This window comes from Balaenoptera ricei, chromosome 3 (genome assembly GCF_028023285.1).
Source record: "Balaenoptera ricei isolate mBalRic1 chromosome 3, mBalRic1.hap2, whole genome shotgun sequence".
NCBI lineage: Eukaryota > Metazoa > Chordata > Mammalia > Artiodactyla > Balaenopteridae > Balaenoptera > Balaenoptera ricei.
In genome coordinates this window covers 91,666,888-91,691,955 of record NC_082641.1, presented here as the reverse complement: position 1 = coordinate 91,691,955, position 25,068 = coordinate 91,666,888, and the positions used below count along the sequence as shown (strand labels likewise).

Below are 25,068 nucleotides of genomic sequence, written 5' to 3'. Positions count from 1 at the left end.
ACCAAGTGTCCCACAAATGTTACAAAATGTCCTGCAAATTTAAAGTGACCATAAAAGTCATGAAATAACTTGGGGAATATATTGTTGCTATACCCTTCTGGGAACAGAAAAAACAAACCCAAAGCAAAACAAATAAACAAAAAACCCTCAGCTACTTGAATAAATCCAGCCAATTAAGAAATAAAGAGAAAAAACTGTGGTAAAGGGCTGGTAATGGGCATCAAGTCCATTTAAAGGTAGAACCCAAACAAGTAAGATGCAGATTATAAATGATGTAAACCTTACCAGTATAAAACAGAGATATGACAAGAGAGAATTTGAAGGTGGAGGTCAATGGAAGGAAGTGAATGTATATTAATTTCCTTATTTTTCTCAATGGAGAGAAAATATATAGTGCCTAAGTTTAATAAAATATAAAATAGAGGTTGAAGGATATTGTTTAAAGTTATAAAAGGTATCACCAGAGAACTAAAAATATAAATGCACACACAAGTTCACTAAAATAACAAACAATAATAATATTTCCATGTAAAGAGTTATCAAACAAACAAATGTGGATTAAACTAACAAAGACGTATCAATAGTAAGTGTGGGTTAAAGAGCTAAGAAAACTACGAAAAGGACAAGAACAAAACAAAATGACCGCAAAAGTATTTTAAGAGTAATTACATGAGATTTTAAGTATATATAGAGAGAGAGAAAGAAAGGGAGGGAGAGAAAACATGATAGGACTTCCTAAGAAAGATATAAAAAATATAAAGTCTTAGAACTGATGAAAAAAAACCTTACAAATTTGATCCCCTATGATAAAATTATGCAAGACAACATAAATAAAGCAAAACTAGGAGAAAATATTTACTCTACTATCCATCTGTCTATATGATATGGATTACACATAAAGATATATATAAGATTATACATATATGACCAAGATTAATATTTGAATATATAGAGAGCTCTTACATACCAACAGAAAAGCACATAAAAACACATAAAAATCACTGAAAAACAGAGCAAAGAATAGAAAAAAGAATATAATGATCAGGATTGGTCAGATGCACATGCTGTTAAAGAGGAAGATTCAAACTATTAGCAATATTGCAGATTGGTAAAGCCTTGAAATTTAGCCACATCCATAAAAGAATGTAAAATGAATATAATATTTGTCTAATAGAAGCCACTTCTTGGAATGTATCTTAAGGAAATATTTTCACCTGTGCATAATATGCCTCAAGGATATTTATTACTATATTATGTATAATTTTTAAAATTGGAAAAAAGTTTAATAACCATGTAGGAACTGGATAAATAAATTACAGAGCTCACAGTATGAAAAACCACATAGCAACTAAAAGAATGAAAAAGATCCATATGTATTAAAATATTGTAGACAGAATTATGGTCCCAAAGAAGACTCCATTCTCCAATTCTGGGACTGTGAACATGCCATGTAACATGGCAAAGAGACTTTGCATATGTAGTTAGGATTATGAATCACTGTTGCCTTAAAATACAGAGATTATCCTGGATTATCCAGATGGGCCCAATGTAACTGTATGAGCCTTTAAAAGCAGAAGAGGAAGGCAGAAGAGTCAGTGAAATAGATTCAAAGCATCAGAAGGATTTGATGTGCCATTGCAGGTGAGAAGATGGAGAAGGCCAAGTATCAAGGCAACTACAAGGGACTGAATTCCTCCAAGGAACTGAATGAGCTTGGAAGCGGATTCTTCTCCAGAGCCTCCAGAGAGAAGTGCAGCCCTGATGATGCCTTAATTTTGGAATTGTGAGAATCTAGTCATGCCATGCCTAACTTTTGACCTACAATATTGTAAGATAATATATAGTGTTATTTTAAGTGTTCAAGTTTGCGGTAATTTGTGATGCAGCAATAGAAAACTAATACATAAATGGAAAAAATTTCCAAGGCATATTGTTAAGCAAAAAAATAAGTTAGAGAGAAACATAAAAAAACAAATGTATGTTAAGTATATTGCATTTTTTTTTTTGTGCCAAGATGCCACACAAAGCCTCAGCCACATGCCATCATTCTTTCTTTTTGATCACTGATCCGTGTTTCAGTTTGTTTTCTAAGATATGGCAAATAGTTTTGAAAACCTCTGAAAATACTTGCTGTGGTTAATACTCTGAAGTAGCAGAATTGATTTCCTAACATATGAAGAAAAAAAAAAAAAGAACACCAGGAGAGAATAATAGAAGAGCATGAGAACACAAATTAAGTTCTACACGTTAAAAAACAAACCAAAATACTTGTCAGTGAATGAGTCTTTGAAAGCCCTGAAAACCAATGACATTCAAGTTTATCCTTGAATGTTGAACTTTGGATTCCTAATTTACTTTCCCATAGAATCCACATTTCGAGTTGATTAGACCGAATACATTATGTTAGAAAACGAACGCATCACACCTTTATTAGTAAGAGTAGGTTGGTCTGGGTGTAACAGGCAGAATTCTATGAATGACCCCTATGTGAAATTAGCTCTTATATTAAATGCTCTCCCTTCTGAGTGTGGGTGGAATCTACTAATAGATGAGGCAGCACTCCTAGGATTATATTAATTTACATGACAATAAGGAGGTTATTCAGATAGGTTTAATCAAATCAAATGTACCCTTGAAAAGCAGAGAGTTTTCTCTGGCTGGCAGCAGAAAAGGAAGTCAGGGATTTGAAACAATTTAGCTTTGAAGTTGGAGGGAGGCCTGTGCCAAGGAATGAGGCAGTCTTTAGGAGATGAAAGCAGTCCTTGGCTGACAAGCAGTGAGGGAACGGGGATGTTGGTCATACAACCACAGGGATGTGAATTTGGCGAAGGAGCTTGGAAGCTCAACGAGTTTGGAAGCAGATTCTTCCCTAGAATTTCCAGATAATTACCTGGACAACTAACAGCTTAGTTTCCACTTTGTGAGACACTAAGCAGAGAACCCAGTAGAGCCCCCTGGACTTAGACCTACAGATCTGAGAGATAATTAGTTGTTCTGAGTTGCTAAATTTGTGGTAATTTGTTAGTCAGAAATAGAAAATGAATACACTGGGTATTTTGCAGTTAGCAAATGGTAAACTAAATAACATAAATATAAACTCTTGGCACACACGTGCCATGTGCTCTCTTATTGAGTGTATAGTGTTAGGGTCTAAATATATGCTCAATAAATATTTTTAGTTGTTTGGTTAGGTGGTGAGTAAATGCATGAATGAATAAATGAATGAAGCAATAAACAATCTTTGGTCAGTCAAGTCATCCAACAAATATTTATGGAATGCCCAATATACACCATGAACCATTCTGAGTGTAGGACATAGTAGAAAGAGGTTCAAGACACCAGGTAATTTATTTTCTAGTTTCAAACAAGAGCTCAAAATTCCCTGGACTGGAGCTTCTCATGTTGGAGGAACAGAAGGTCATTGGAATGCCGTGAATGAAGGCCCATGGAAAGAGGATCATGAGGTCAGCAGAAGGCCTTTCCAGGCAGGACTTTGAGGGCCATGCATAGAGGGTGACTGTGATGGGGGGACACTGGAGGGTTAAGGGGGGAAATGGTGTGATATGATGTATGATTTTATCTTAAAAATCAAGAAGGATACTAAACATCTAAAGAAAGTCTTTTAAATAACACAAAATAAGTCTGAAGAAAATTGATCACTACAGAGATGCCAATGCAATAATCTCCAACTTGCAGGTGTGCTGTATCAAAATTAGAGCTGAAAGTTATACAGTGCACCCCCCGCCTCTTATTTGCCGGGGATACATTCCAATATTCCCAGCGGATGCCTGAAACCGTAAATAGTACTGAACCCTATATATACTCTGCTTTTTCTATACGTACATATTTATGATAAAATTTAATGTACAAATTAGGCAAAGTAAGAGATTAATAACCATACCTAACAATAAAATAGGATAATTATAACAATATACTGTAATAAAAGATATGTGAATGTGGTGTCTCTCTCTCTCTCTCTCAAAATAACTTTTTTTTTTTTTTTGGTGTGTAGAAACTCTATTCTGTTTCTTTAATCACTTTATCTCTCTCAAAATATCTTGTCGTAAAAATTTAATGACTTTTCCATCTTAAGCATTTATCATGCACTGTGGCCATAACTTCTGCAGTTTGAGGGGTTACAGCAAAACTAGCACAGATTTCTTTTTCTTTCTTCACAATTTCATGCATAGAAGATTCATTCTTACCATAGATCTTAGTAGACCTTCCTAACCTCAGCACATGATTTTTTTTTCTTTCTTATTAACCCAAGAACTTTGAACTTTTCACTTAAAGGAGGCACTTTTTGGCTCTGTTTGGCATATCCGAATTGCCAGTAACACTACTTTTGTGCTTTAAAGGGGGCCATCACTAAGTAAAATACGGGTTACCCGAACACAAGCACACAATACTGTGACAGTCGATCTGATAACCTAGATGGCAACTAAATGACTAGTGGGATATGCTAGACAAAGTGATGATTCATATCAGGTGCGAGATGGAGCCAGACGGTGCAAGATTTCATCACGCTACTCAGAATGGCGTGCAATTTATAAATTGTTTATTCCTGGAATTTTCCACTTAATATTATTGGACCATGGTTGACTGCGGGTAACTGAAACTAAGGAAGGCAAAACCTCAGATAAGGGGGACTACTGTACTTTTGGTTCAACATATACTGTGACATAAAGAAAACAAGGGACAGTTAAATGTGAACCTTCCTTGTCTACATTCCAAGTTATGTATATATACTATTCATTTTCTTGGTGGTCATCATTTGCCACTAAAATCATGCAACTTATACATATCTTTTAAAACACGTGGAACATTCTATTAATAAAATCTGAGTTTTGACTATTTTTAAGTGTCCAGAGCACAGATAAGTATTGATAGTTATCTATTTAATCCACCAACTGTTTATAACATAATAGGGAGAGCCCTGACATTCCAGCAAAATTTTATGGATTGATGATACGTAGGGAAACATTTCCTCGAAAAAAATAAGCCGAGCAGGCTCTGTAAACTTCAAGCAAAATAAATAATTGGGAGGAAACACTGAGGTCAGAAATCACAGAAGATTAATATTAAATATATGGCATGTAAAATGCATTAGAATTATTTCACACTACTTTCATGAGCCAAAAATAAAGAGGATATTGCAGAGGGGCCTTAAATTACATTTACAAAAGGCAGAAAGATAAAGTGGAACACTGGAATGAGAAAGGGTATTCTTGTCCTAGGTCAAGAAAACATTTTGAAACCTCTGGTGGTTACTGAAATTTTTCTTTAAACTAGGCAAAAAAGTTAGTAAGAATTGTTAGTGTGTCCAACACTGCATATATTGCAATGGTGTTTCCATTTCTTTAGATCTTTGGATGGTGATGATTCTCTGGAATTTACAAAATAAAGATAGGAAGGGAGAGAAGGAAGGAGGAAGGGAGAGAGGTTGAAAGTAAGAGAGAGGGGGAGAGAGAGAGAAAGACAGAGACAAAGAGACAGAGAGGGAGAGAATAGACACATTAAGGGGACAGTTGCACTTAGATGCATTGGAAACTGTGTGAAAGAATTTTTTCTTTTTTGTAGTCGCAATGTATTGGCCTCCTACTGGCATTCAGTGTACTGTATTGAGGTTAGTGGTATGGACTGAATGTTTATGTCCCCCCAGAATTCATATGCTGAAGCCCTAATTCCCAATGTGATGGTATTTGGAGGTGAAGCCTTTTGAAGTAAGTAGATTTCGATGAAGTTTTGAGGGTGGAGACCTCGTGATGGGATTAGTGCCCTTATAAGAAGATGAAGAGACCAGAGCTTGCTCTCTCTCCCTTGTGAGGACACGGGAAGAAGACTGCAGTCTAAAACCTAGGATACAGCCCTCACTAAGAATCTGACCATGCTGGCATTCTGTTCTGGGACTTTTAACTTCCGGAACTGTGGGAAACAAATGTTTTTTCTTTAAGCCACCCAATCTGTGGTATTCTGTTATAGCAGCCTGAATAGGTTAATATAGCCAGTGATGCTAAACACCTACAAAGAACTGCCCTGCCCAAATGAAACTCGTGTTCCTGTTGTTTCCATCGAGAAACTCTGAATCTTAGCCAAAGTGAGTAAGCTGGATTTTTTGTGAGCACTCCTTATTCAGGAGCTACACACTTGAGATGGGACCAAAGACAGTGACTAAAACAAGAAAACCAAGTTAACCTTCTGTTTCCATGAATCGTGCAATCTATAGGCTATGACCTAGGCCTCTACCTATTTGTTAATTTGACATCTTCATTGAATTGTATATTTCTCATTTATGAGTCAGGCAAAATACTTTGTAAAACTTTTGCAGAATTTGTTCTTGAATTATTTAATAATACTAAAATCAAAAGTCCATGTTCAAGGAATGAAGTTAACAGAGTATTATTATAATGTTGCCTGAAAGCTCTTCTTCTGACCCAGAAATAAAAAAATATTTACCTGACTCTTTCAGAGGATTATTCATTTTTCCACACTACTTCTGAATTAACCATTCCCAAAATAAAAACTCACTTTTTATGGGTCAAAGACATCATAAGTAGAAGATTCATATTCATCCTTATAATACAAAATAGGACTTCATTTCCTCAAGGCAGACAGTACTTCAGTTTTGGGGCAGACAACTGTTACCCAAGAGCAAGGAAATAAATTTCATGGTCCCATCCCCATGCTCCAATAAATAATCAATGAAAAAACAACATAGAAATAGTTAGCTAGAGTCTAACCTTAGTTACTCCACCATCCTTGGAGAGAAGCACACATACAAAGAAAGGATCACTGTTCACCTTCAAGCCACAATACTTTGATATTTCCCATACGATAATTCTTTCCTAAAAGGGGATCATTGTCAAAGGAATCTTTTTAGCTTAGAGTCATTCCCTTGCAGCCCATAGGTAGAGGTTGTCACACATAAACTATATTGATGTAAAGAAGAGACTGTCCTCCTAGAGAGCCCATTGTGGGTGGTAGAATTCTTTGCTCAGCTTTTTCTGAATTTTAGCTTTTCAGAGCATTCAGGGTCAGAGAAACAGAATACATAGATGTGCAATACTGTATCACAGGAACAGAAAATAGGCCAAATTGCCAATCAGAGTAAGGTTTGTTTAAAATAGAAAAGGTATCATGATAATATGATAATATCCTTCCTCTCATGGTCGATACACACCTGCTTGGAATAAGCATTTTTAAATGTAATTAAAATTTATTACTTTACTTAAAACCATATTCCCTTATAGCTTGAATTCCCATCTTTTTTCTTTTTCTTTATTCACATTAAATCTTTGTAGGTCATCTATAGAAACAGAAACAATGTGTGCCTTTCCTGACCTCACGAGGAAACTGCGGGTAGATCTCTATTACTACATTTTGTTTCCTTTTTTGTGCTTTTTTTTTTTTTAATACTGCCCCTGTTAACTAGAAAAATTTTTCCTACCCTTACTTGAGGTTATCCAATTCTCCTGCTCCAAAGACAAGGATTCTGTGAATCTCGTTCCTTTAGCAACTGAAGCCTGACAGAACAGCTGTGAATGAACTTCTAAAGACTGTAATGCAAGGACATCAAGTAAGAATCAGGTCATATCTACACAGTAACCTCATGTGCATGACATTTCAATGGGCTTTTGCAATAGTGAAGACATTCATCTCAATCCCAAGGTGTTTCCTTCTAAGAAAGATAACTTAGATGTTATTTTTTACCCTCTTTTTCTTGTTAAATCTTTCCAGGCAGGGACTGTGTCTCATGTTTACTTTCTGTAGCTCTCCTCAGGACCTACAGTGCATGTTGTGTGTAGGGAATATGGTCATCCTGGGCTAGAGGCTTTGGTTGGTCTCTTAAAATGTTTGTTATCTTTTGCTGCTGCTTTATTCATCATTTGTTCTCAGCTAGAGGAGAGGCAAAACAGAGTACAAAAGGGAAAAAAAATGTAGGCGAAGGAAATAGGAATTGAAGAAAAAGTTCATTAGAGGAACTGTGTGACTGTATGGAAGAGAATGGAGTAAAGCCTCAGAGAGCAAGTGGGCAGAGAGGTGAGGAGAAGAGAATGCATTGTAATGTTAATAAAGGTGAGAAAGTTTGATGAGAATTTCTTATCAATCCTCTAAGTCCTCTTCTATGCATGTTCCCCACTCTAGTTTATTTCTCATAATCTCTAAGTCTTCACATATGTAACATTCATAAATATTGGCAGTGAAGACCCAAGAGGAATCCTGGGCTTAGTTGTTAGCATATTTCATTCAGAGAATCACAAACCATGTCCTTTTAGATGCTTTTCATCTATTGACTGGACATTTTCATAACCTCTTAACTGGCTGCCCTGCTTTTGGACTTCATGCTGCCATGAAGGATGATGGTCCTGCAGCAAAAGTCCCTCAGGGTCTCCTCATCTACAGAAACATGGGAACTTCTTTCATGTAAGCCTCTCTGGACAGGATCCATACCTCTTGCTCAAACCCCAGTTCTCATCAAGTGTACTTTACTTTCTAGCAATATCCAAAGACCAGCAGTTCATGCCTTTGCATCTTTGGTCTATTATGTTCTATAAAAATTTGTGGGAGAAAAGGCGTATTCCTGGTATTCCCTTTTTTTCATACTGGCTGCCTACTAAACAGCAATTTTTCTTTCAAAACCCAACACAGACATAACATCCTCTGGCAAGATTTTTCTGACTCAGTTTCATTTTAGATGTTTTGAATAGGTTTCACCCTCCCTAATGTCTTTGAAGTTGCAAAATGCATCAATTGGTGCACATATGTCATCTTACAGCTATGTGCTTATGTATCTATCTGCTCTATAAACTAATGAACTTCTTAATCTCTGTATCCAAGATTTTGACACATACCAGAGAATCAGCTAATGGCTGAACTGAATTACTGACATCATTCAACATTTACAGAAAAAACAAGTCATTTAGAATGTAACAATTAACATGATATTTTGTATATAGTACTTGGAAAATTCCTAGATATTTACTCTAGAATTTATTGTGATTCCCTGGAATCACAAGAGAAAAGGCCACTTAGAATTTGATAAACTTTTGATGTCATTGTCGATAATGACGTACAGAAACATTTAATGAGAAAGGAACCTCCTTCCCAGGCATTATTTTTAGATCTCCAGGTTCCTAATATTGAGCTATAATTTTCAGAATGTAGTTTTTTTTTTGCTCCAAATTTTTTTTTATAAAATATCTATGCTATGCCTAAGCCATTGATCTATTTTATTCTATGTTTATAAATAAAAAAATTATAACATTAACAGAACTATTTGTTATTTCTTCTCTGGTGAATGTAATCTCTCAATTCTTAGTAAGAATATATAACCACTTCTACTTTTTACTGGTAAAATTATCATTATAGTGTTTTAATGCCTGAGCCTTGCATTAAAATCCACCCTCCAGAGATCAATGTTCAAATGGAAGTAACAAGAGACAAAATCTCCCCAGAAAAAAATGTAAATACCACAGGAACCGACAAACTTAAACAACAACCCCCCCCCCCCATTTTCTTTCTTAGTCTTTCATTGCTTAATTAAGTCCTCAGAAGAATCTTTTTACTGACAATAAGTGGACCCAAGCAGGAACAATACTCACAAAAACAAAGAACAAGTGTCAGAAGCAAGCTTATTGTTAATGACCTTAAACATCAGTGTCCCTTCAAATCATATTTAATCCTCATTTATCAGTATGTGGATGTGTGTTTTATGTTCAGTGAAGTTCAGTTTTTAGAAATGTGAGGGACCAGAATCTTTTTATCTAGGAGTATGCCCTTCATGTTATGTTTAGATAGACGGAAAACTATACAATTTGCTCTGAACACCGAACCATTATTAGTATATACTCAAAAGTTTATTTAAGAAGAAGTTCAGTATCTTTTTGCTTCAAGTAACAAGATATACAATTTAAAGTGGCAGAAATTTTGAGAAACATTATAATCTATGAGATATCAAGCAGGAGAATTCCAAAGATGTCTACTTTTTCCTCTGCCTTCTTCAACATTGTCATGTTTCTCTTCATAATTACAAGACAGCAAAAGCAGTTCCCAGCTTCATACGCAGACTCCAATATGACAGTGAAAAAGAGAAAAGACCTTTCCTCCCCTGGCTCTCCTTTTATTAAAGGGAAACTTTTCTAATAACTCACAAGCAGACTGCCCATCAAAACTCACTGGTGAGGATCAGGTCATATGCCCTTGCCTAGCTGCAAGGGAGGGTGGGAGAAGTTTTAGCCTTTTCCATCTTTATAAAAGTAGATTGGTTCCGTCAACAGGAATAAGAGGTCAGGTGGAAGAAGGCTTAAACGTGTCAAATAATGTAAAGTTGAATGACGTATACACTGCCCATTAAACCTATAAATGTTATCAAGCATAGTACTTGGTAGTAAATATAGATAGTAATTTTTTTTTAATATTTATTTATTTTTGGCTGCGTTGGGTCTTCGTTGCTGCGTGCGGGCTTTCTCTAGTTGCAGCGAGCGGGGGCTACTTTTCCGTTGCGGTGCGCAGGCTTCTCACTGCGGTGGCTTCTCTTGTTGCGGAGCACGGGCTCTAGGCGCGGGGACTTCAGTAGCTGTGGCACACAGGCTCAGTAGTTGTGGCTCGCGGGCTCTAGAGCACAGGCTCAATAGTTGTGGTGCACAGGCTTAGTTGCTCCGCGGCATGTGGGATCTTCCCGGACCAGGGCTCGAACCTGTGTCCCCTGCATTGGCAGGCGGATTCTTAACCACTGCGCCACCAGGGAAGTCCCTAGATGGTAATTTTTTTAATGCTGCTGCCCTTGTTTTGAATTCATTGACCTCTAGAACCATTTCACACACGTTAGTAAAGACTATGAAGACTTTAAAGAGTCTATGAATAGAAACAGAAATTTTGAGAATTGATTTTTGTTTTCAAATAACTTCCGGTACCATTTATTAAGCTATTGTATCTCAACTTTATATCTGCCCTTCTATAGTCCGCTTCGTGAAGTGGGGACTTGAGTTACAAGTGACACTTTTCCTCTGCTGGCTTCCTGTTTGGCTCTGCTATTAGAGGGCACTAGGAAGAGAGTAGAAGGCTTGAAGAGGATGAAGGGACTTGCTTCCTTTCTGAGTCTGTTTTTTCTGCTTGTTCTTCCCACGTACCTTTGAAACAGTTTTTAACCCCGCAGTGGCAGACCATTCCAATAGCAGCTGCTAATTCCACTTTGCACTTTTCCAGTGCTCACAGAACCAATCCCAGAGTCCCTCTTCAGTAACACCAGCACTAGCTGGCCAGAACACCGTTCTCAAAGGTCTGAGTGCCCGCTGCATGGGCAACGCCTCTGATGTCAGAAAAGAGACACCCGCCTAGCCAAGCAGTGAACTTTCACACAGGTCTATAGAGCACCTCCTTTAAACTTCTAAATTTTAATAATCTTAACCTCTTTACTTGGTTTCTCCAGTCCAATAGGAGGCTGCTTCTTGAAGCTGCTACCTCTACAATACATTAGCTTAGTGTTCCCCTTTTGCCTTTCCAGTTCTTCACTGTCTAGTTGTTAGTTCTTTATCGATTGATTCTCTAATAGGCTAAATTTGTTCTTTTTTAGGGGAGATTACAGGTTTTTAAAGATTTACCAAAAGGAGCTTCAACTATTTCTGCATCCTTATAATCATGTCCATTTCCTGTTTTTCTTTGATGTTCAGATAGCATATTTTTTTTCCATAACCTTAAAGGGTTAGATGCTTTTGTCTGCAACTTTTCACGCCCATCACCATAATATTTAAAACAATTTGAACAAAAAAAATCTATGTATTGGGATAGTAAACATATTTAATATTTTTTCAACCATTTCCATTTATTTTATTAAATTCAGTGTATACTCTATATTACAAGTTTCTCCAGGCTCCAAGTTCATGGCTTTGAAATTAATACATGCCCAAGAAAACTGTGGTTAGCAAAAGAGGGGAGGCAGCATTAGGGGTGGAAAAAAGAGAAGGACAGCAATTTTTTTGAAAACAGAGGAAGAGTAGGATAGCAATGATAAGGAAAGAACTAGAGGTGGTGGCAATAGTGAGCTGCCAGAGGAGATGAAACATTCCCTGGTTATCTCTACAAGTAAATGGAAAAGGAGGGCTTTAAGGTTTGGCCTTGTGCTTTATGACACATGACATGATGACCCTTCCTGAATGTCCAGACTGACTAGACCGTTTAACTTGGGACAACCTTGAATTCATTTCAGGAAGATAGACTACTCAAGAAGGCTTAAAGATCTGCACTTAAAGACTAGTTGAATGAATTCAAACGCAAAGGGGGAAACATCTTTCATATTCATTTAAAAAGCTTTCAAAAATGCTATTTAAAGCTAAAATGCAGAAGGAGCAAGATTACAGTCAGACAAATGGTGTGAAATATTTGGGGCAAGAATTGGGATGAAGTGGGGAGGAAGAGAAGGATTACAAGATTTGTTGCCTAAGGGGGGTAATTATGCCTGCGACATATTTCCCAAGAAATTTTTAATCTTTAAGTTTTATACTTCTGTGCTTTCAAAAACCAGCCTAGATACAGTCTTAAAAGTGTGTGATTCAGAGGAAATGTGAGATATATCACTGATTACTTTGAGTTCCCAACTGTCTTGTTTTTATAGTTATCTGTAGCCATGTAGTTGACAATAAACTATTTCATAAATGTCAGCTCCTTCTCACAAGTTTTAAATTGCTTGCTTTCTACCTGTGAAACACTGAGGGAAATTACTTTAATTTTTTTCTCTAAGTTAACCCTTAGGGGCAGCAATCAGAGAAACTCTGATTTTTATAAAACTTCTTTCAAAGAATGTTTGACTTGAATGCGGTAACCTGCTTCCTAAACTGGAGCTTTGTAGAGCTTTATGAGTAGGTAAAAAACACAGTTTTTCTTTTAAATTTAAGATTAGCAGTAGACTAACCAATCCATCTTTGCAGACCTGAAATAGAGTTCTAGGAACTCTAGTCCCTGTGTTCTATGTGGAGCACCTCCATCTCCATCTCTATTGGTGGTTCTTTTATCCCTCAATTGATGTAACTACAACAGGTGGAAAATCCTGATGCTGAAAGCATCCATTTCTCATTCACTGAATGAGAATTCTCCCAGTCAGCCACCCGAGGTATCACTAAATTGAAGCATGCCCACTGTGATAAGCCAAAAGAGTCAAGAGCTGACCTAAATGGATGGAGGCGACCAGAAAAAACATATTGAAGAAGGTAAGTTTTGGATGAAAGGAAAAGAATTAAATGATAGTAAGGGAGTAGAAAAGAATCTTATGAATGGAAGCAAGTTACATAGTTTTGTTTCATATGAATTGAGTAGAAAAATGATTATAAGAATGTTTCAGTAAATGTGACATCATCTAGAAAGACAAAATATAGAATAGTGGTTATTTCTGACTATTTTGATAAATTTTCACTTATTTATTCAGCAAATATTTTTGAGCACCTACCATTGTCATTTGTCTTTTATTTTAGTACTCAGCTGTGGAGTGTATATGTATATATAGATTTATAAGATGTAATACATCTTCAAATGAATATTCTGAGTCTGAAGTTGCTTATCCTCTTTTCCCTCTTTTTTGTAGATTGCTATGATTTCCATACCTTATTTAGTCTTTTCCACAACCCTGTTAGGTTGAATGTTATGCCTATTTTACATGCGGAAACTGAGGCTCAGAGGTGTTTAGTGATAGACCCAAGCTCTCACATCTAGAAACGGAACCCAGCTCTGTTTGACTCCCAAAGTACTCTTAACTGCTATACCAGCTGCCTGCCTGATTTGAGGAAAGTGATAGTGGGCCACTGCCAGCAAGTTTACTTGAATAGATAATCTATGGAACACAGTAGTGAAAAAAGAAGATTTAAAATGAGTATTTAAGAAAGGAATAAAACTACCATTACTGAACTCAAAAGGGACAAAATGAAAACAGTGACTGCAAAGGATAATTGATAGACATATACAGACATATATTTAGGGATAGGAATTGGAAGCAACCAGAAGTGTTTTTTAAAGTCATGCCAGAAATAGTCATAGCATGACATAGGGAGCAGGATTATGTTCATGGATACTTGAAGAGAGATTCAACTGAAGTTGGTAAGGTGGATGTGAGGAGAGAAGGTGATGGAAAAGTTAAAAACAATCCAAGTTGGAAAGCTTAGGAAGCCAAGATGGTAAATATATTGTATCTGATGAAAAATCTGGAATGGAGTGGTTATTTTAGGTGTGGTGAAAAGATGAATTTGATATTCAAAATTCATATAATCAGGAACTGCATTGTGTATTTAAAGTAAAATTCCATGGCATCTTCTCCAGCTTTTATCCACCCCAAATTCAAACTTTTAATCCCCCACCATAGCAAAAAGATCAAAACACTTTATAGGAAAAAATAATTTGGAAAGTCTGGGTTATAAAGCCATATGAACTTGGCGTTGATATCTCAATAATGGATTTTGTTAGATCACAGATCTTCTATTTCTAGTAGCCCTATGCAAAAATTGCGAAGACTGGATTTTTTTTCTTTCCACCCACAATTGGTACATAAGCTTGTTAGATATCAAGAGTCCTCCCTCCCTCCCTCTCTCCCTCCCTCCCTCCCTCCTTCCTTCCTTCCTTCCTTCCTCCTTCCCTCCTTCTTGTTTTGGCTGTAGGTAAAATTCATAGGACATGTACTTGTGCCACTGTGGCTCCTCAAGATATTGACTAATGATTTTAGTTATATAACTGACTCTGATTAATAGAATATATATTAATTCTGGGTATATTTTATAGATTTGTCTCTTTAACTGATCCTAATAAATATGTCCCTTTGGGCCCCATCCTGTTTGTTCAGAGAATAATTTGTTCTGGATTTATATTCAATAAATAAATCACCAAAGTGTCCCAGGACATACTAGACACCACTAATCTATAGGAAGACTTGCACCAGTTGAGTCCATTTTATTTAGGCAAATATTTCCTTATTAATTCAATACAAACCAACTTCTCAAAATTATATATATATATATATATTGGTAAATGTGTGTCCATGTTTCCATCATTAACTTACAAAACTTTATTCCAGTTTAAAATGTTAACATACTTCTCCCTTTAAAAAAAATAAAATTGTCAGAATTTTTCTCCTAATTTACTCATTTTTTCTCTTGAAAGAAAAATTAATAATCTCTATGCTCTAAGGTCTATATTTATCTCCTTGAACATTTTCCCACTTCCTTACCAAACAACAAAAACAATAAAGAAATGGAAAGAGAGAGAAAAGAACAACTATAGGCACCAAAGTCTCATCTGATTCATAATAATAGAATGGAAATGATTTTTACAAACTTATGGCATTACATATGAGGACTGCATCTTTCAGAGTTTGAGTTATCAATAGAAAATATAAATTTGTTCAACATTTTCTAGTAAATATTTCATACTGTTTTTCTGTAAATTTTACGGCTTGTCACAGATATATACTTCCTAAATGATGATTCTGTAAAAGGAAGACATTACCCAGTTACACTATAGCTGTCACTTCATACTTACAGCAACTGCCTCCAGGATTTGTTTGACAGCATCTGCAGCATCTCGTTCACTATAATATCCCTTTTCCACAATCCTAAAAAAAAACCATGAAATCCTTCTCAGACACATGCATCCAGTTGAGTAGATGTTAAAAGAAGTTGAATTAACGTTAAAGAAGATTTATCTAAACAATTGCAGCAGGCTACCATGACATGAGGGGAAAGATTTCCATAAGTTGGCACTCTAGAAGTCTTTAGGTTTATTTAGGAAAATGGAAACATTTATTTTGCCTAGGCTTGAAGTTTCCATCCTATTGAGGACAAAAAATTCTTTTTAAACTTTGCATTGCAAATCATTTTAAACATATACTAAGTAGACAATATACCATGAACCATCCCATTTAACTGTCACACTGCTTCAGCAATTATCAATTCATGGCCAATGTTGTTTTGTCTATCTAATTAATTACTTCCCCTCCTCCTTTATTATTTTAAAGCAAATATCAGACATCATATAATTTCATTCATAGATATTTAAGGAGGTATATCTAAAAATAAAGGACCTTTTAGAAATCATAACTACAATGCCACTACATCTATAAATTACAATTCCTTAATATTATCAAATATGCAGTGTTTCAACTTTCTAATTATCTTGAACATGTTAAAATTTGTTTGTTTTTTTGAATCAATATCCAAATAAGGTCCATGCAATTGATTGGTTGATATGTCTCTTATTCTCTTTTTACCTGTAGCTCCTCTCTCCCATTCCCTCACTCACTCTCTCTCACCTGCTTTTCTTTTCCAAATAAATGACTTGCTCTTTTTGTATAGATTTGGGCAAGAAATTATTCTTTGAAATTAAAGTCTTTCCTTTTTTAATTTCAAGAATTTTCCTGAGTTAGAATGTTTCATATTTATTTTCTTCCATTGTTTTGGTTTTCTTCTTTGGGGTATGCAATTACACACATATAAGAGGTTTTCTACTTTATGGACCCAAATAAACAAAATAAGAAATGAAAGAAGAGAAATAACAACAAATACCACAGAGATAAAAAAAAAAAAATCATAAGAGAATACCATGAACAGTTAAATGCCAAAAAATTTGACAACCTAGAAGAGACAGAAAATTTTCTAGAAACATACAACCTGTCAAGACTAAATCAGGAAGAAACAGACAATCTGAACAGGCTGATCAGTAGTATTGAAATTGAATTTGTAATAATAAAAAAAAAAAAAACTCCCAGCAAACATAAGTCCAGGAGCAGACAGCTTCACAGGGGAATTGTAGCAAACATATAAAAGAGAATTAATGTCTATCCTTCTCAGACTATTCCAAAAAATTGAAGAGAAGGGAAAACTCCAAAATTTATTCTCTGAGGCCACCATTACCCTGATACCAAAACGCCAAAGACAATACAAAAAAAGAAAATTATAGGCCAATATCTCTGATGAATATAGATGCAAAAATCCTCAATGAAATATTAGCAAACCAAATTCAACAATATATAAAAAAGGATCATACACTATGATCAAGTGGGATTTATTCCAAGGATGCAAGGATGGTTCAATATTTGCAAATCAATCAATGTGATGCACCACATTAACAAAAGGAAGGATAAAAATCACATGATCATCTCAATAGATGCAGAAAAAGCATTTGACAAAATTCAACATCCATTCATGATAAAAACTCTTCATCAAACTGGGTCTAGAAGGAACATATCTCAAAATAATAAAGGCCATTTAAGACAAACCCATAGCTAACATCATACTCAACAGTGAAAAGCTAAAAGCCTTTCTTCTAAAATCAGGAACAAGACAAGGATGTCCATGCCCTCCACTTCTATTTAACACAGCATTGGAAGTCTTAGCCACAGAAATCCAACAAGAAAAAGAAGTAAAATCATCCAAATTGGGAGGGAAGAGGTAAAACTGTAACTATCTGCAGATGACATGATACTATAATATAGAAAATCCTAAAGTCTCTACAAAAAAACTGTAAGAACTAATAAATGAATTCAGGCAAGTTGCAAGATGCAAGATTAATATACAGAAATCTATTGCTTTTCAACACACTAATAATGAACTACCAGAAAGAGAAAGGAAGAAAACAATCCTGTTTAAAATTGTGTCAAAAAGAATAAAATGCCTAGGAATAAACTTAACCAAGGAAGTGAAAGACCTATACTTTGAAAACTATAAAACACTGTTGAAGGAAATTGAAGGTGATACAAAGAAATGAAAAGATATCCCATGTTCTTGGATTGGAAGAATTAATATTGTTAAAATTTCCATACTACCCAAAGCAATCTACAGATTTAATGCAATCCCTATCAAACTACCCATGACATTTTCCACAGGACTAGAATAAATAATCCTAAAATTTCTATGGAACCATAAAAAACCCCAAGTTTTGAAAGCAATCTTGGGAAAAAAGAACAAAGCTGGAGGTATCACGCTCCCTGCCTTCAGACTATATTACAAAGCTACAGTAATCAAAACAGCATGGAACTGGTACAAAAACAGATACATAGATCAATGGAACAGAATAGAGAGCCCAGAAATAAACCTACACACTTATAGTCAATTAATATATGACAAAAGAGGCATGAATATACAATGGAGAAAAGACAGTTCCTTCAATAAGTGGTACTGGGAAAACTGTACAGCTACTTGTAAAAGAATGAGATTAGAACATTTCTTCACGCCATATACAAAAGTAAACTCAAAATGGATTAAAGACATAAGTGTAAGACCTGAAACCATAAAACTCCTAGAAGGGATTGTAAGCAGAACACTCTTTGAAATAAATCATAGCAATATTTTATCAGATCTGTCTCCTGAGCAAAAGAAGTAAAAGCAAAAGTAAGCAAATGGGACCTAATTAAATTTAAAAGCTTTTGCATTGCAAAGGAAACCACTGACAAAATGAAAAGACGACCTACTGAATGGGAGAAAATATTTGTAAATGATATGAACAATAAGGAATTAATATCTAACATATATAAAGAGCTCATACAAGTCAATATCAGAAAAACAAGCAAGCTGATTAAAAAATGGGCAGAAGACCAGAATAGACATTTACCCAAAGAAGACCTACAGATGGCCAACAGGCACATATAAAGATGCTTAACATCACTGATCATCAGAGAAATGCAAATCAGAATCATAGTGAAATATCACTTCACACCTTTCAGAATGGCTATCATAAAAAACCCCACAAATAACAAGTGTTGGCAAGGATGTGGGAAAAAGGGAACTCTTGTGCACTGTTGGTGGGAATGTAAATTGGTGCAACCATACTGGAAAACAGTATAAAAGTTCTTCCAAAAACTGAAAATAGAACTACCATATGATCCAGCAATTTCACTCCTGGGTATATATCCAAAGAAAACAAAAACACTAATTCAAAAAGTTACATGCACCCCAATGTTCACAGCAGAATTATTTACAATGGCCAAGATATGGAAGCAACCTAAGTGCCCATCAATAGATGAATGGATAAAGATGAGGTATATATACATAATGGAATATTACTCAGCCATTTTCATTCACAATTCGATTTTATCATCCATTCAAATAACTGAGCCAATCCAAATTTAAATGACAGATGATTTAATTGGGCTTTAGTAGCTGAAACTGCTGAGACACTATACACTTCAAGCTTCTGATGACTTTTAAAATGCCTCCAGTGTACACATGAATATAGGATACTTTTATAACCTCCCTGATGAAAACCTAATATTGAAGTAGCAGCTGAACCCAGAGCCAGCACTTAGTGGTAGAGGCTGCAGGTCTCTCCTCACCATCTTCTTTTGCACTTGGGAAGCACAGCAACATCTGGGTAGAGTTCTAGCTTGGACTTCTGTCTCCTTATCTCTCGGGGTCCATTCCTTAGCACGCTAACTTTTTTTTCTTGTTATGTTTGTATCTTGTTTTTTTGTTTGTGTTGGGCTTTTGTTTTCCCTTTGTGTGTGTGTGGTTTGCAATGATGTACTTGCCTAAACTTTGAATTGCACTTTTTAATAAATATTTGTAACAATTTAAAAAAAAATGAATGAAATTCTGCCATTTGCAACAATGTGAATGGACCTAGAGAGAATTATGCTTTGTGAAATAAGTCAGACAGAGAAAGACAAATATTCTAAGCTATCACTTATATGTGAAATCTAAAAAATAAAACTAATGTATATAACAAAACAGAAACAGATTCACAAAGAGAACAAACAAGTTGTTACCAGTGGGGAGAGGGGAGAAGGGAGGGGCACAATAAGGGTAAAGGATTAAAACACAAACTACTATGTATAAAACAGATAAGCAACAAGGATATATAGAACAGCACAGGTAAATATAGCCATTGCTTTGTAATAACTTTAAGTGGAGTATAATCTACAAAAATATTTAATCACTATGTTGTACACCTGAAACTAATATTGTAAAACAAGCATACTTTAAAGTTTTTCTACTTTTGATTTACATTGTTCTTCTTACTATGATTTTCTTAATTTTAGTTTATTTTGCAATATTAAGTTATAATTTCATCTATTTTGTGGGCATATCCTCCCGACATGCTTTCACTGTCTAAGGGGACCCTATTCTTCTCCTTATTTTCTGTCCTCTTATAATCACTTTGTATTGTAATTAACTGAGCCACATCTCTGCTGTTTAAGTTAAATTTGTTTTCTTAACCTTTTGACAGAGTGATAGGTCAGAATATCTATTCTAGTTTCATGGCTCTCGACTTTCTGGTTACTTTCATGAAGCGTTCAAAAATTGGACCTCATACTTTCTGAGATCTCTTCTCTATCTGGAACATCATTCCCTTTCCTCTACCATCTCTACTCTGATTACTAAAGTCTCTTTCCAGAAGTTTCTCCTAAACACAGGTTTTTTTTCCCCCCAAAGAGGCTTTAGATATTAATTTCATGAGTTCACAGGGCCTTGACTGCATTAGTCTCTTCAAACCTTACTGTGGGTGTAGCCCTCGCACTTCTCGAAAATTTGCATACCAAAAAGCCCTCAGCTTTCTTCTTATACTGGCCCATCCTGCTCCCAAAGATTTGGAGATTTTAGAGATTTGAGTGTTCTCCTATTCTTAGTTCCATCACATGCTTTCTTGCTTCCTTTGCTTCTTCTTACATAAATGCTAATACCATGTGGCTCTTGCAAACTGTCATTAGTTTGTCCTCATTCACTCATATTTTAGCTTCATGGAGATACCTTGTCATCTGGTTTTGCTATAGATATTGTCAGTGAGGTTTTGGTTTTTTAGTCCTAGTTTCTCTGTCTATTCTTATGGGGATATTTGGGAAGACTGAAAGACTACTTTGTTGTGTGGTTTCTGTCTTCCCAGAATTTCAAGAGAAAACATAGTTTTGATAGACTGTAGATCACCAACTTGCACAAGATGTTTTCAGCTGACAAAAAGTTGTGGTAAAGACATTTGAAAAAGGTCAATTCAAAACATGAGACACAACAACAAAAAACAATTCTAAAAAATTGTTGACTTTTTGTAATTTTGGATTGAAATTTTTCTTAGATGGTTAGTACCTCAAATAGTATAGTTATTTTTCAGAAAGTACCTTCTTTCTTTAATGTTGCAGCAAGAAGTTTTAAGTTCTCAAAGTAGCTGGTGTTAGAAGCTGAATTTTGAAAATGTTTACAAAATAGGGCATGAACAGAACAGATAGGACAAAATAAAAAGATGTATTACAAGAAGATACCTTAATGATCATAATTATTAAGATCCAGAAAAACTATATTGATGCAAAAATTCCAACGACTTTCTCCATTCAATTATTTTGAACGTTGCCAAGAAACACAAACTCATCATATTTTTAAAGGATGAAAGATGGAATATCCTTCCTCACCTTTTTATTTATTGGATACCTGTTATGCACCAGGGTCAAATAAAATGTGAAAATAGATTAAAATATTCAGAGGGTTATTATTAATTGGCCCTTAAAAATAAGTTTTCATATGATATTTCCTTAGAATACGAATTTTTCCAACTCATGATTAAGTTACATAATCTACTTACTAAAATTTTAATTGAAATGGTTTCTTGAACTATACTTTCTGAACATTGTTAAATGGAGTATGAGAGAAGGGGAAAAGAAGGACTATTGTGTCAGTGTAAGTTGAGAACGTCGGCTACCATTGCATCATCCTCTGCGTTGCTCTCTAAATGTGGATTCTGTGGTACATCCATCAGCCAACACAAATGTAATTAGTGCGTCCTCTGTGTGCTGCACCTGCGTGGTTTTCTCCAGTTGTTAAAGGAAGGGAGTTGTTACAAAGATGATGGAAAAGAATGGCTGATAATTAACTTTTTTTTCCATCTCCCATTCTCCCCAGAAGGGGAGAGAATCAATTACCTCCTGCCTGCCATAAACAGTGTGGATTTTCCCATAGTCACTCTTCAAGACTAGAGCTTTACCACAACAGCTTTGTGATACCCCTCCAGGGAGTGCTACTCATGGCTTAGTTTATGCAAGAAGTATTCTTCAGGGTTGTTACAGAACCAACTTGCACAACCATGTGCAGCCTTCCTGATGGGAATCCCTCCTTGTCTGTTAAATACACATGAGTTCTTATGAGCATCCCCACCCCTTAGAAAGGAAGTGCTTCAGCCACTAGAATTTCCTCTCTATCATTTGCTTTATTATGAAGTCTCAAGCTTTGACCTAAATATGATATTTATGCATTTTCATTTTGATATAATTTAGGGTTAAATGCCTGTGTTCAGAACATGTCCTTGTGTGAATGTCTAGTGACTGGCTGGATGGAGGAGTGAATTTTCTTGGGAGCTGTTTTCAGGTAGCATAGAGTTAAGACTAGTAGGTGTAAGAAGAATGGTGAAAATTTCATTAATTTTCTATAATATATATGTTAAATTAGTAATATGCTTCATCTAATTAATGGAGAGGATGCATTCTAACAAATATATCCATTCATTTACTTATTCAATAAATATTATGGAATGACCACTATGTGCTGGGCGCTCAGTAGTAAACCAGACATGGCCTCTGCACTCATGGGGTTTCTCTTGGTATGAGTAGACAGACAACAGTCAACACAGTGTGCTAAACGCTGTGATAGAGATATTAGAGAATGGCCTGGGAGCTCCTAGAAAGGGCAGGCAATTTATTCTGAAGGCTATGCAGGGTGAGAAAAGGATTCCGGAGGTAGTTCAGACCTGAAGGACGTACAGAAGTTTTCTAGCTGTAGGGAGAGTGGGAGCTGGGGGTAGGATAGGTGTAGGGGAGGAGTATGGGATTGGAGAGAAGGGAAACTGTTCTAAGAGAAAGGACCAAGACTACGGTGAGGATTAGATTGTGAGGATGGGGTAATGATATTTAATTAATATTTTAAACTGCCTAATGTGAGCCAGGTACTTGCTGGATTTAATAAAGAATAAGATTTGGGTTCTGCCCCAGATGAGACCACAGATAGTAGAGAAATTACTAATAAATACCTAATCATAGATGTAATATATGTTATACTAAGGTTTGTACAGCCAAGAGATTTATGAATTTTTTTGTCAGAAACATCTCTAGAGCAGACGTGGGGCAGGAGCACAAATGCAGGTGCCTTCCCCACCTCATCTCATGTGAACTCTCCACCCCATAGTTTGGTCCTACCATCAGAACTCAACTGTTTCTCTTCCAGGCTCCTTCTGCTAAAAGGAATTTTGTTCCCAGCTGATTTGTTCATCAGAGAGTCACAGGGATAGGTCTCTGAAACTCAGACATTCAATTTAAAATATTTTATAAGTTGAGCCAGGCCATCCATGACTGACTAGGAAGAGCAATAGCAGGGAACTTCTCAAGTTGCAAATGCACGTTTGTAACTTAGAGCTAAGGCTGTAGGTGAAGATATTAGTGACCAAGCAAAGGAAAGTGAAATCGTGCAATCTTTTTCTCTTCATTTAGGTAGCAAGACTACAGCAGATGCGTTTGGTCGATGTCTTCTGCTAGGTATTGTGGGAAAAATTCTTAGCCTTCTCACTAGACTATTGCTTTGATCACCCATGGAGCCTCGCTCCAAGCCTTGCTCCTAGTAGGCGGTCAATAAATATTTGTGGAATCAATACTAATTGCTACGTGAATGGATGCCAGAAAAATTTCACACTGTGGGCATCTGGACAACTCCTTTGCCTATGTTCCTTATCATGTAGAACAAAAGTACTGGACTGGGAAGTGATGCTCACTTGTTGCAAGCACACTGGCCATGGATCCAGAGAGAGAGCTGCTGTATGTATTCATGCTTCCCAAAGCAACATGCAACAGGTAGAAACGTGATTGTTGTCCTTAGGAATAAACTCACAGTTACATAGTTCCTAGATATTATTGTAATAACATGGATCATTTTAGAAACTTATTTTGAACAAAATCAAAGTGATTCAATTCAGCAAAATAGAGTATTTGTTTCATGAGGCAACAAATAACAATTCCTACAAAAAATTTAGTTGAAATTAAAAAAAAAATGCCAATTAAGTTGAACCACATATACACAGTTAAGAGTTTATAGCTTTATGCAAAATATACTAGTACTTCAATTTTTAGAAGCAACAATACATCCAATCATTATAGGGGTTTTAGGGCTGTAAAAATAAGAGAACAATTTTGGTTGATATTTTTGTCTTTTGTATTTAAACATACTTATCGCTATATTTCTCTTCAGATTTAGTAACTTCCTTTTCATGTTTCTTACATAATAAGAAGGCAGTTAAGATGCTACCAGCGCTTTAAGATCATTTTCAAAGGACCAGGGCCATGTAGTTTGTAGCTATGCTGCACAATTTCGTGTTGCTCCATTGTAAGCTGTGCTAAAAATAAAATCTCTCCTAGGATTTTAATCACAACACTGACCCAAAAGTCTGCCCTGGTGTCCCAGTTCCTACAGGTCTCTCAGTCACTAACAGGCCTAGCTACATCTGGAGATCTGGGAAGGAATCACAATGGGGTGTGTTTCCTTCGACTCTCAGGCTGTGATTCTTTGGCCTCAATAGGCGTTATCACTCCAAGACCATGCCTTTTACTTCCACTGTTTGCTATGTTGGCCCACATGCTCTTTCCCACAGTTGGGACTGTTTTTCTTCTCATCATTTTAAACTTGTAGGATGAGAAAACACAGGCAACGCCTGTTTCTCTCCAAGGATCTGCTTTAAAATATGACTTTTGTACATTTGCTTCTGTCACCTTAATTGCTGCAAATTGAATTGAGCTCATCTCCAGCCCAGCAGTTAGCACAGGCAATGCAGCTGAAGAGCTCTAATCCAATCATATCCTGAGGCCCTCAGACTTCCTGGCACAAAGATTAAGAGCCCTACTGCTCTCCCCACCAATGGCAGCTTTTTCTTAAATGGAGATGTTATTAGATGACTGTAAGTTTATATGAGAAAGACATTGGTCTGGTGAAAATGTGTACTGAAGGATTGAATGTCACAGGGTAAAAGCCCCAAATAATATAAGTTTCAGGAACCAAGTTTTAAGGGCTGCCAGTACATCGTTATGCTGCTACATAAAAAACTGTATTTAAATGAATTCCACTGTACCCTGTGTAAATCTAC

General features: G+C 35.9%; 1 protein-coding gene across 1 annotated transcript in view; it reads right to left on the bottom strand.

The window, feature by feature from the left end:
• Positions 1–25,068, bottom strand: part of CAMK4 (calcium/calmodulin dependent protein kinase IV) — a 208,550-nt gene that overhangs the window by 41,202 nt on the left and 142,280 nt on the right. The window contains exon 5 of the mRNA XM_059919407.1: positions 15,514–15,586. Within this exon, the coding sequence (XP_059775390.1) occupies positions 15,514–15,586 (73 nt within the window). The remainder of the gene's footprint in view (positions 1–15,513; positions 15,587–25,068) is intronic.